The following is a 12,305-nucleotide window of genomic DNA, read 5'->3' on the forward strand; positions in this document are numbered from 1 at the left end:
GAAGGACCAAAAGGGTCAGTGATGGGTGGGGCAATAAGGGGACATTAATGGAAATGTTTCTTGGGAAGGGGGCCTTTTAGAGTGGTATATAAAAGGAGGAGTCAGAGGAGGCTGAAGAGAATCTCAACTGTATTACACTTGAGAAACTGGGAGTTGAATTCATAAACTGACCAACAGAAAAGCAAGAAGGGTGAGCTTCTGACGGGGCAGAGAGTCAACGACAGTAATAAAGAGTTGAGACAAAGGTAAGACCTCTATCTTAATAAAACTCCATATTACTCTTTACTGTGCTGTCTATTTTATTAGCATAAATATTTATGTGAGAATTTTAGATTTCAAGGGCTAAATTTTATTTTTTCTATTTATTTATTTTTTATTTTATTTTAATCGTTGAGTTAAAACTGACAAAGGTGTGATTGCTTATTCTGAGTACTTTGTTTGTTTCTGTCTTTATTATATCATCATTTGATATTTTTATGTATGGATGGTTTAGTGAGGAAGTATTTAAAATTTGTATAGCAAAGACAATTTTAAGGAGGAGAAAAAATGCAAATAGATGCTCTGTGCTAGCATTTATCTTTATATTGAAAGAAGTTACACACCATGCCCTCCATGTCTGTATTGTTTTTCTACTTAGCAAAGTAAAGGATGTTTTTTTTAGATTCAGCCCAAAGACTGTCACTTTAAACAACTTCAACTAACATTTGAATGCTTTAACATGAGGTTTTCTTAGTGAAATATTAAATGATTCAATATTTACGTTGATTTTAGTCAGAGCTAATTGAGTGTCAACTTTTGCCTTCAGGTGAGAATACCATGTGTGCGTCTCGGCTGGTCTTGCTGCTTGGACTGCTTCTATGTGTGGGGGCTCAGCTGTCCAATGCCCAGCACTGGTCCCATGGTTGGTACCCTGGAGGCAAAAGGGACCTGGATTCTTTCAGCACATCAGAGGTTTGCATCATTGTTTGTATGTGTTCAAGATACATTTTTTTCTGTTATTTAATGCTCAGAATCTGAATTGTCGTGTTTTTCAGATTTCAGAGGAGATCAAGCTGTGCGAGGCAGGAGAATGCAGCTACTTAAGACCTCAGAGGAGGAGTATTCTGAGAAACATTTTTGTAAATTAATTCATGCTACCATATAAAATGTTGCATAGTTACATGTTGTACTGTATTCGACATTGTCTGCAAAATAATTACTGTGCATAACAATTAAAATGTAATAGCTCTATATAAAGTTGATTGAGTGTAGTGTGTCTGAGGTTTTTTTTTTTTATCCTCTTTCTTTGCAGCTGGACGCTTTAGCCAGAGAGCTCCAGAAGAAGAAGTGACGGCTTTGAACCCTTTAATGTTTTTCTACCCAGGGACGTTCTTCTTCAGTGTCCTTGTCATGATGATAAACTACTGAATTTTGTTTTAGTGTGTTGTCAATTTGTTGACTATCACTTTTTTTTTTCAAGCATTACATGAAGTATACTTGTTAAACCATAATGTCCAACAATAAAATATCTATTTTGATATCACCTTTTTTTTCATGTAGCCTAATTGGTGTAAAACTGTCTGTGGCAGTATGTGTTGTGTATTATTATTTTTAGATTTGTTGCAAAATATGATACTATGAAAAGGCTAACAGTTGAAATTCTTTTTGCAGTTTTCACTGAGGGTCCACTACTATGAATAGGCATGATAACTACAACAACAAAAATAACAACATAATAATGACTTCATTGACATATTTACAACATGTTTTTTTTAAAACAAGATAAAGTAAAAACAAATACACAAAGAGACCAAAAATATAACAACTGAATACAGCAAATAAGGTAAGACTCTAATATCCATTAAGAAAAAATGCTAATAAAAGTGATTTTTAAGGAGAGATTTAAAAGAGGAGACAGAGTTAGGTTGCCTGAGATCTTCAGGCAGGGAGTTTCACAGCTGTGTCGCCCAAACTGACACTCGGCTTGGTCCCCTCAGTTGAGATTAAGGAATGGCTTGTAAGGCTCTGATGGAGGATCTCAAGCTCACAGGGTGTTAACATAACACAAAGAAAGGTTAAACTTTTTAAAGCCATTTAAAGGTTTAAAATTGAGCAATGAGATCTTAAAAGCAATTCTTAAACTCATAAGGGGGAGGGGAAGCAAAGACAAATGTAACGTGGTCACTGATCTTGCTATGCGTTAAGAGCCTGGTCACCGCATTTTGATGAAATTACAGTCTACTGGCTCATGTGAGAATAAAGTGCATTACAATTGTAAAGTCTGGAAGAAATATGTCTGCAGGACATAGGAATGCCATTGTTTTTAAGTTAAGTAAAGAAGTCCTACAGGTCATCTTGATATCAAAAGGTCAGAGTCAAAAACGACAGCTAGGTTGGGCCTCTTTGCAAACATTATAGAGCACCTTAGGGGAGAGCTCTTGACCTGTTAGACAGATATGAAATGCAAATAGGCCACTGATGCCAACAGTGTACATTGGACATTTTGTCCACTGTACAGTACAGAGATAAGCTGCAAATTGAACCTTTTCAAAAATCGTATATTCATAAATATATGTTAAGAAATCAGCTGAGAGAACAAATTTTTTTAAGATCTCAGATAAAAATGTTAGCTTGGAGATTTATTTAATTCAACTCAATACAGAGGATTTAAGGGAGGGTGAACCCTGATTTGAAAACATATGCTCACTGGGATGTTCGACTATTAAAACAAAATGACACAATTTAAATTAAATCCACTTTAAATTAAGAGTATCAGCCCAAGTAGGCATATTTATTTTTTGTTAGTTTGTTTGTTAATTTATATGTCAAAAGAAGACCCACTTGTAGTGAATCAAAATATTTCTGTTTATTTTTAGTTTTTCATCCAGAATATCTGAGGTGCTGATGGATCCGCATGGTGAGGATATAGAGGGGATGACACACTGTGTGACGGATTACTTGAACTTCTGCGTCGACGTGGTCGCTCCTGTTAAGACTGTACGCTGTTTCCCTAATAACAAGCCATGGGTAACGCGGGACGTTAAGGCTGTCCTTAACAAAAAGAAGGCTGCCTTCAGGAGCAGAGACAGGGAGGCCATGAAGGCAGCACAGCAGGAGGTCAAGTGCTGTGTGAGGGAAGCAAAGGACACCTACAGGAGAAAGGTGGAACAAAAGCTGAGGGAAAATAACATGAGGGAGGTCTGGGAAGGTGTGAGGACCATTACAGGTCACAACACAAAGACCAGGGCTGCAGGGGGAACAATGGAGAGGGCAAACGAACTGAACGACTTCTTCAACCGGTTCGACCAGCCCCTGCCCCCCCCTCTCCCACCCTCACCACAGCCATCTCTCCTCCTTCCCTCTGCACACCTCCCCCCGGGATCCACAACACCCCCCTCCTCAACACAATCTCCGCCCCATCTTACCACAGACCAGGTCAAAGGACAGCTGAGGAAGCTCCAACCCAGGAAAGCAGCAGGTCCGGACAAAGTGTGTCCAAGGCTACTGAAGACCTGCGCTGATGAACTGGGGGAACCACTACAACGGCTCTTCAACCTTAGCCTGTAGCTAGGGAGAGTGCCCACCCTATGGAAGACATCATGCATCGTTCCGGTTCCAAAGAAGAACCGGCCCAGCGAGCTGAATGACTTCCGACCGGTGGCACTCACTTCACACCTAATGAAGACGCTGGAGCGACTCCTCCTCAGCCTACTTAGACCCCAGGTACAACACGCCCAGGACTGCCTGCAGTTCGCGTACCAGCCAGGTGTTGGTGTGGAGGATGCCATCCTGTACCTGCTACATCGAGCCCACTCCCATCTGTATAAGGGAAGCGACACTGTGAGGATCCTCTTCTTGGACTTCTCCAGTGCTTTCAACACTATCCAGCCACCCCTGCTCCGGGACAAACTGAGCGGGATGGGAGTGGACCCCCACCTAGTGAACTGGATCTCGGACTACCTCACGGGCAGGCCTCAGTACGTCAGGCTGATGGACATCACGTCTGACACTGTGGTCAGCAGCACTGGAGCCCCCCAGGGCACAGTGCTGGCCCCTGTTCTCTTCACCCTGTACACCTCGGACTTCTGCTACAACTCCGAGCTGTGTCACATACAGAAGTACGCTGACGACACAGCCATTGTCGGGTGTATCAGGGATGCCAGGGAGGAGGAGTACCGGACACTGGTGGGGGACTTTGCTGCATGGTGCCACACGAACCAGCTACAGCTCAACACCTATAAGACCAAGGAGCTGGTCATTGACTTCGGGAGGTCCAGACAGAGGATGCAACCTCTTCTGTTAGAGGGAGCTGAAGTGGAGGCCGTGGACTCCTACAAATACCTCGGGCTGTGTCTAGACAATAAACTGGACTGGACAACACACACCAATCACCTGTACGGGAAGACACAAAGCAGGATGTACTTCCTAAGGAGACTGCGGTCCTTTAACATCTGCAGCAAGTTGCTGGGGATGTTTTACCAGTCCGTGGTTTCCAGCATGCTTTTTTACACCGTGGTATGCTGGGGGGGCAGCATATCCAAACAGCACACATCCAGACTGGACAAACTGATCAGGCGGGCCGGCTCTGTGGTCGGCATGAAGCTGGACTCTCTGGTGACGGTGGCAGAGAAGAGGACACTGGACAAACTGCTGGATATTATGGACAATGCCAGCCACCCTCTGCACACTGTCATCAGCAACCAGAGGAGCCGTTTCAGTGAGAGACTGCTCCTTCCCAAGTGCAGAACCAACAGACTCAAAAACTCCTTTGTCCATCATGCCATCACGCTCTACAACTCCTCACTTGGGGGGGAGGAGGACTAGAGCACACGGGACAGAGGGGTAGGAGTTGGAGCATCCTTCTTTCTTTCCTTCTTTCCTTCTACCCTCACTGTGCAATAACACATGGACACTTTTTACTCGTATGTGCAATAATAATCTCAACCAAGTGCAATAATCGCAACAATGATCATTGCCTTTTTTTTGGTATATTTTGCTTCCACCATGCATATTTCTGGTATATTCCTTCCAATGGAAATTATAGATTAATTGAATCACATGTACAGCCTTAAGCTTTAGGCAATAATTAAACAACTTAAAATGTTAATGTTAAGACTATTTTGTACTACATAAAACGGACGAATAATGTAAATGTCTGCTGGGACTACCTCTTCTCAGGTTATAAACACACTAACGTCATGCACTGACGTCATGACGCATGCTCCAAACAGATAGGGAAATATGGACGTCAAAAGTGTCTGTACTTCGCTGCTAGCGGAGTCAGACGCCCAAAATAAAACTATTAGTGCCCCTAATGTGGCTTCTGTGACAGATGCTGACAAAGTAATAAACATTAAATTAGGTAGTGCCCAGGTTGAAGGTGAGTTTTGTCTAAAACGTGAAACATTGTTCGTTTTGTGTCCTTCCTACCAAACCCACGTTAGCTTTTTGGCTAACGGGCTAGCCCGCTCACAGTGAGCAAGCTAACTTCTTAGCTAAATATGCTAATGTCGAGTTTCTTACATGTCACGTTTGAAGATGGCCTTTATATGTCGGTGTAATTTGCGGCCCGACTCGCCAAATGTGTCGTTTACTGAAACCCCCTTATCCAGCTTCCTATCATCCAGAGTAAACGGGTGACTCGTATCCCAGGTCCGGCAGAGGTCAGAGCCGGATCCTCGAACCCCCCCAAACCTTGGATCTGCCTGCTGACCCCTTTAATCAACCACATTAGATAAAATAGATCCTAGTTAATGTAACTCTGGCTTAGGAACAATTACACCAAACAAACTGTGAACATTAATTTGAATTTATTATAAGTAATAAATGTTAGCCTCAGACTTTACTGCAGTCCAGTGACACTAAACATAAAGCTTCAGGAACAAAAAGATTTAGTGGAAGTAGAGTAGCCTTTTGTAAAATTAGTTTTGAGTTTCACTCAAAATAAATCCTCAAATAAACCGAGTGTCATGACCCTTACAGATTGTGAATATGAAATAATACCTTTTAAAACATGTAGGAAGGAGTCAAATCTGTCCTGTTAACTACTGAGATTATCATTTGGTAAGTATAATAATTAGTGGATGTGTTGTGGGTGCTTTTTGTCAACATGGTTATAATTTATGAGTCCATGGTAGTAATTATTTGACCTGCAGGTCTGGCTTTACACAGACACAATTAGAAATGCCTTATTTTATGAACAGTGTTTATTGCCTGTTTGTGTCATGTCACAAACTTAAGTTTTTTAGCTGATGGCCTTTAATAAAAGATGTTGATTCATCTGAGACATTTTATCTTAAAAAGATTTTGCAATCATTCTGCGTACTTCAAAGAAAAGGTCATCTTTGCAGATGAGACTTTGAAATATGTTTTACCCCCAAAAAGTTTGGCAAACAATTTAAAATCATTTTTTAAAAGTTGTTTTCTAATCTTATCAAACTAAATGACTAATATGTTATCCTCTGCAAGGATGCAAACAAACATTTATATTCTTCTCAGTTTTCTCATTCCTGTTTAATGATGTTTTAATTGTTTTCATCGCATGCCAACGCAGTTCCTCCAATGAAACAAAGTGATCAAGAAATTCTATAGAACTAATCTAAAGAAAGACCGAAACAAGCCCAAAGAGTTGAGCTGTTCTGAATACTTGTCATGCAGAAAGTTAAAACTGTTGGGTGTCCTAAAAGATAATGTTTCAAATAAAAAGAACAGCACGTGGTGTACTTTATTAATAACTATCAGGACAAAGTGAATCATTCTTCCTAATAATCTAATCATTGCATGAATTTATTAAAAGAATATACATCAGACTGGAAATAACCTGAAACCAGGATTTTATGTTAAGAGAAGGGTCTTTTACCTGCTCTCTAAAGTATCCTGAGTTAATGTTTGGCGTCATACAATAAAGGTTTATTGAATCAATCTTTAAGAGGTAAACGCTGAGTGGGAATAAATAAATCAGTGATCCCCATAAGATTGGCTTCTGCGTTGCAGTACATTGTATTTTCAACATGTTTTGCTTGGGGGCGGTAATAACTTTTTCCTCACTGTTAAGATTTGCTTAACCTGCAAAAGAAGAAATGATTTGACTGTCACAGAGGACTTGAATCACATTCAGATAAAGGGCATTGTTCAGTAGTCGATTTTTGCATAAACTGATTTCTTCTTTTTTTCTACAAGAAATTATATTTTTTGAAAATATATATCTGATGTTGAGCTTCAGGTATTAATTGTCCAATACTTGATGACATTGTTTATAAGATGATGAAACGTGAAATATGTCTGAAGCTCAATCTTTTTTTTTTATTACTTGAGAGAATATGTTTCCAAATTACTGTCAACAAAAGTATTTTTAAATCAGTGTGGTGAGATCATTTTTAATGTGTTTGAGTTTGAACTTACCAAACTAATTTCCCACTAAACTCTTTGTGTGTAATGTTCAGGTGACTGTTTATCAAGCGACTCAGGAGGCAGGAGGGACGAGGAGCTATTGAAGGGTCTTCTCACTGATGACTACTGCCATGTGTGTGAGGCTGTGCTGCTCTTTGAATCCCAGAGGCTGTCCCATTATGAGGTGTGTGCTGCTGTTGAGGCCCTAATCCTGAAAGTGTTCCACATCTTCATGATGTGTTTTTTTAACCAAATCTTATCCTTTATCCTCCAACTGCAGGGAAAGAAACATTCTCAGAAACTGCGGGTGTACCTGCAGGCCAAGAGAGCCGAGAAGATGCGCAGACACCCCTCAACATCCCGGGTCAGCACTACTTTAGAAATTCTACTCTTTTGCACTCTTTTGCATTTTTAATCTGCAATGTCTTAAAGACAAACATCACCAAGAGCAGTGAAAGCCTCTTATAATAAGAAGTATAAGGGACCTCGCTTTAATGCCCCAGCAAAGTCTTTATCAAAAGAATATGATATGAAGAGCGATGCACAGATGGAACCCCTCCTAAGAACTGGGGGAGTGTAGTGAATGGATGCAACTGTCTGAATTTCATACAAGCAGTGGGAGAACTTGGGATGCCTTTTTCAGAGTAAATATTGACGCAAGGAAATATAGGAATCTTTCTCAAAAGGTTTTGTTTTTGTCTTTGCAGCAGACCATGACTACTGATAAGGACCGTTTCTGTGAGCTGTGTAACATGGTGTTCAGTTCCCCTGTGGTGGCTAGATCCCACTATGAAGGAAAAGTCCACTCCAAAAATCTGGGGAAAAAAGGACTTCAGCCGAAAGGTAAAACTGTGTAAAGGAAAAGTAATGTACAGATGTGAATTGAAGATCTGCACATGTAACTTTAAGTTGTTGATGAAACTGATGTGATGAGGTTTAAACATTCAAACATGAATGAACTTTAATTGTTTAAGTCTTAATGCTTTCTTAGACAGGTACACAGAGTCGAGTGCGACACAGGACTCTGATAATGCTGAGCAGAAATCAGTAGGAAATAACAACACGGAGCCTCTCCTGGACCCCACAGTCGGCACAGCGACACCCAGCAAAGAGGTTAACCTGAAGGACCCTAACAAGCACTGTGCCCTGTGTGCTGCTTCCTTCAACAATCCTCAGATGGCTTTACAGCACTACAATGGACGCAAACACCAGAGGAGGCAGGCCCGACAGGAGCTGCTCCAAGATCTCGGAGACGATGTCCAACAAGGTAAAACAGGATTCTGCCCCAAAGCAAAAATCAGTATAACACATAAGACACGCGACCCAGCGGAAGAAATACAGGAAATGCACAGTTAGACATAACAAATATGTTAGGAGGCAAAACTCATTAAAAACACATCTTTTCTCGAGGAACATTTGTTCTTTGGACGCAGATAGTGTTGTCAGAACTACGACGAGGCAACAAAAGGAAACCAGTTAAAGCTGTCTGAAAAACGCATACTTACACACGAGATCAAGGCAATTCAAAATCATTTTGAAACGGCAGTCCTGTCAGACAAGAAGGATTTCATCTCACCAGAGGTAGCATGAAGGTAAGAGAATAGAAGGTAGGTGTTCGCTTTAAAACCTCCTGACAATAGACCGAGAATGAGAAAGCAAATGTAGAAGGTGCAAAGAGACAGCTTTATGTCCCACCTGACACAATGAACTTGTAAATTATTAAAAGTACACAAGACATTGACACTGTATCAGAATTATTGTCAATTATGACACAGTCATATAAAAAATATATTTGTGTGTTTTTCATGAGAATTTTGTACATTTATTGGTTTTTTCACATCTGTTATTATGCAGATATCTTCCACACATGATTTCACATGACACGATTGATTTTGCTAACTGTTGCCTTGCGGGGTAGTTTACTGTTGTTAGCTGTCCATTAAGTGAGCATGTGAGGTGTGGCGTGAGAGACATCCACAGGATTTGTTTAATAAGGACGTTGTAAAGTTTCAGTTAGTGTCTGTTTATAGTTTATTCTTCAAACGTCAACTTCAGGTTTTCTTTTTTATCTACAGTTCCAGGTTGTGTAGAAGTGCTTGGTTGAAATACTTGGATGAGATCCCCCAAATGTAAAAAAACAAAACAAAAACCTGAAGGCACTAATATTGTTGACATGAGTTCGAACCACTACAATAGAGAAAGAAATAGATGTGAGTGCTTTGAATTGTTGGTCCTGTGCTGTTTGTACCCACTTCACTGTCTCTTCCACTTTCTATTGTCCTCAGAAAACCCCCTGATGTGTTCCATGTGTAGTCTGCAGTTTAACTCTGTGGAGATGTACCAGGCCCATATGCAGGGAAACAAGCACCAGACTAAGTAAGATCGATCATTTGTTTAGAACGGGTCAAGACTCAGTCTTTGTGATATTGATGATACTGCTCTCAAAAGTTCATGGTTTTACACTGCACTGGACTTTGTTGAACTTCAGCACAAATAAAGCTCAGTTCAGCTTTATCCAAATCAGATGAATCAGTAATTATGACTCATTTTTATTTCTGCTCTACAGGGAGAAGAAGGTTGTTGACCTTTGCAGTTCCCAACAAAAAGCCTACAGCACATTTGCCGATGAACTCTCCGATTACATACAGGTTCAGAGGGCTCGTGGAATCACCCCAAAGAACAGTGAAGTCCTCACAACAGCTGACAAACGACAGGAGGACGAGGAAGACGAACACGATCAAGTATTCAACAAGGGAGATATCTCAGAAGTGGACAAGTCATTTCCAAACCCTCCCCCCAGCTCTAACCCTCATCACTCCCGTTTAGGTTGCTATAATCCAGGTGAAAGGAGGCGTCCTCCATATCAAGGCTCTTTCTGGCCTTCTGATGGCTGGCACTACAACGGCCCTCCTCCGGTTTTCCCAGGCACAGGCTCTGCACTGATCTCTAGTATGCCAATTAAAAGGAGGAGGCACAGAAAGCATTCAAGTTCTTCCTCGTATGACAGCTCTTCATCATACTCCTCCTCATATTCCTCCTCTGATAGTAGCAGTACAAGTGACAGTGATGACAGTGAATACAAGCACAGGGAAAAGAGGAGGATGAGAAATTCCAGGAGGGAGAGGGACAGAAGGGCACTGGACAAGGACTCAGACAGAGCAGAAAAGATGAGAAAACGACGGAGGAAGGATAAAGGTAAGGAGTCGGTGGAGAGGAAAAGAAGGGAATCTGGAGATGTAAAGGAAGAGAGAAGAAAAAGAAAAATGAAAGGTTCTGGCAAGCGGGGAAGACAAGAAAAGAAATCCCCGGAGGAGAATGTTAAAGAGGGGGAGGAAGGGGGCATGGTGATGGACAAATTAATGCCAGAAGACGTGAATTACAATGGAAACGAAGGGGAAGTGCATATGAATGTTGAGGAAGGGGATGGTGGACAGTTCGAGCAAGCCAAACCCAAATACAGGAAAGAGAAGAAGAAAACAAAGGAGAAAGTAGACAGCAGGACAGAGGATGAGAAGCTGTGGGATGACTCTATTCTTGGCTGTTAAACTCAAAAGACCAAGTTTGACAGATGACATTTAGGCAAAACAGAGTTCAAATTGTGTGACAAAAAAAAATCTCCTTAAACTGTACAGTAATCTTTATAACAATTAACAATTCAGTTTCCATTAGAGCTGGCAGCACACAAGTGTCCTCAGTAGATCGCTAGCTGGCTAGCTATGCTTAGTCACTTTGTGTTTCTAATGAATGTATGAATCATTATTTAGATATTTTTTAAGTCGGTTCTCACAAATGTCCACATCTATATAGGAATATTTTCACTGTGACACTTAATCATGTGTAATATTTAATTTAATTTCTTGGCACATTGTCTTCCATAACACTTGAAACGATCAAGATCTTTTCTTGACCTCTAAACACATCACAGTTAAATGATGTTTTATTTTGTTATTTCCTCCAGGAAGGGACGCAATAGATTAGTTGTAATCCCTTTTACAGCCTGTGGAAGGCGGTGTTTAGCTTCACTCAGAGCCTGTGGAGAGTAAATAAAAGCCAATAGATGGTAGAGGCTTAGTCATTTGGTTTTAAAGTTATGTACTTTCAGTCAGGGGGGCTGCTTTAAAGAGTGTTTTCACATGCGATGTTATGAAACGATAACAACACGACACTTTCTGACACTTTTTTTTTTTTTTTTTTGCTAAGAAATGGAGAGTGCTAAAACGTTGTCCTATTTTACTGTGCATCTTCTTTTTGTTTTGGATGTGCACAACCAACCAGCTCATAACATGTTTGGGGTCAGACAGGTGCAGAAGTTGAATTGAGGACGGCTCTTTACAGACTTTATAATTTATGTTCAGATGCATGGATTCAAATGTGGCTGCAGTGTTGAAGTAACTGTGTTTTAGCTCTTATGATTTCTATCCCCCTTGTTGACTCACAAGAATGTACGTTGAACAGTGTAGCTGTGTTCAGTCGCTCTCATGAGTAAAAAAGTAAGCCTCTCTGAGATCTCTTTGCCACAGCATTAATAAGAATTCCTTTAAACAAACATGTTTGCGTTTGTTTTTCTTTGAAATGCAAGTGCTAACAGACTTCTATTATATGTGTGGCTTAGGTTATGAATTATGATAATGTGCTTTGTTAAAGAATAAGCCTTGTTAGAAAGCTGTTAGAAAGGTTTACTATTTTCATTAAACCAGCAAAAACATAAATACAGCCTACATCCCTTATACCTGGACAAATGTCCATTCTATTATTCATAACCTATTTCTTTATAATGTTTTAAAAGGACATTATATAAACAAACTTTTGAATTTGTTTGTTTTACGATAAGAAAACTTGTATGTTCACACTATTGACAAAAAAATGATGAAATAGCCCAAGTCAGTCTTCTATTAATCCATTTTTTGTATTTTGCCAAAGCCAAATAAAAGCTATCA

General features: G+C 40.4%; 2 protein-coding genes across 3 annotated transcripts; both read left to right on the forward strand.

The window, feature by feature from the left end:
• Positions 1-131: 131 nt before the first annotated feature.
• On the forward strand, positions 132-1,497 carry gnrh2 (gonadotropin-releasing hormone 2). Its single transcript, XM_079341596.1, has 4 exons — positions 132-245; positions 806-951; positions 1,035-1,118; positions 1,292-1,497. The coding sequence occupies exons 2-4, from the start codon at positions 817-819 to the stop codon at positions 1,328-1,330; spliced, it is 258 nt and encodes an 85-aa protein (XP_079197722.1). The 5' UTR covers positions 132-245; positions 806-816; the 3' UTR covers positions 1,331-1,497.
• Positions 1,498-5,195: 3,698 nt separating this feature from the next.
• zmat1 (zinc finger matrin-type 1) lies at positions 5,196-12,095 on the forward strand. 2 transcript variants are annotated; one of them, XM_079341736.1, is made up of 7 exons: positions 5,196-5,359; positions 7,422-7,552; positions 7,649-7,732; positions 8,076-8,211; positions 8,360-8,635; positions 9,654-9,744; positions 9,935-12,095. In XM_079341736.1, exons 1-7 carry the CDS (start codon positions 5,221-5,223, stop codon positions 10,911-10,913), a joined length of 1,836 nt encoding a protein of 611 aa, XP_079197862.1. In that variant the 5' UTR covers positions 5,196-5,220; the 3' UTR covers positions 10,914-12,095. The 2 variants fall into 2 exon arrangements, with proteins under 2 accessions (XP_079197862.1, XP_079197861.1); XM_079341735.1 differs by having other exon boundaries at positions 7,649-7,731; positions 8,072-8,211.
• The last annotated feature ends 210 nt before the right edge of the window (positions 12,096-12,305 follow it).

Source organism: Symphodus melops (genome assembly GCF_947650265.1).
Source record: "Symphodus melops genome assembly, chromosome: 4".
Taxonomy (NCBI): Eukaryota; Metazoa; Chordata; class Actinopteri; order Labriformes; family Labridae; genus Symphodus; species Symphodus melops.

Coding starts and splice junctions, on each gene's coding strand:
- gnrh2 (XM_079341596.1), top strand. CDS start 817: ATGTGTGCGTCTCGGCTGGTCTTGCTGCTTGGACTGCTTCTATGTGTG. Junction 952..1,034: donor ATTCTTTCAGCACATCAGAG/GTTTGCATCATT, acceptor CGTGTTTTTCAG/ATTTCAGAGGAGATCAAGCT. Junction 1,119..1,291: donor GTATTCTGAGAAACATTTTT/GTAAATTAATTC, acceptor CTTTCTTTGCAG/CTGGACGCTTTAGCCAGAGA.
- zmat1 (XM_079341735.1), top strand. CDS start 5,221: ATGGACGTCAAAAGTGTCTGTACTTCGCTGCTAGCGGAGTCAGACGCC. Junction 7,553..7,648: donor AGAGGCTGTCCCATTATGAG/GTGTGTGCTGCT, acceptor CTCCAACTGCAG/GGAAAGAAACATTCTCAGAA. Junction 7,732..8,071: donor AGACACCCCTCAACATCCCG/GGTCAGCACTAC, acceptor GTTTTTGTCTTT/GCAGCAGACCATGACTACTG.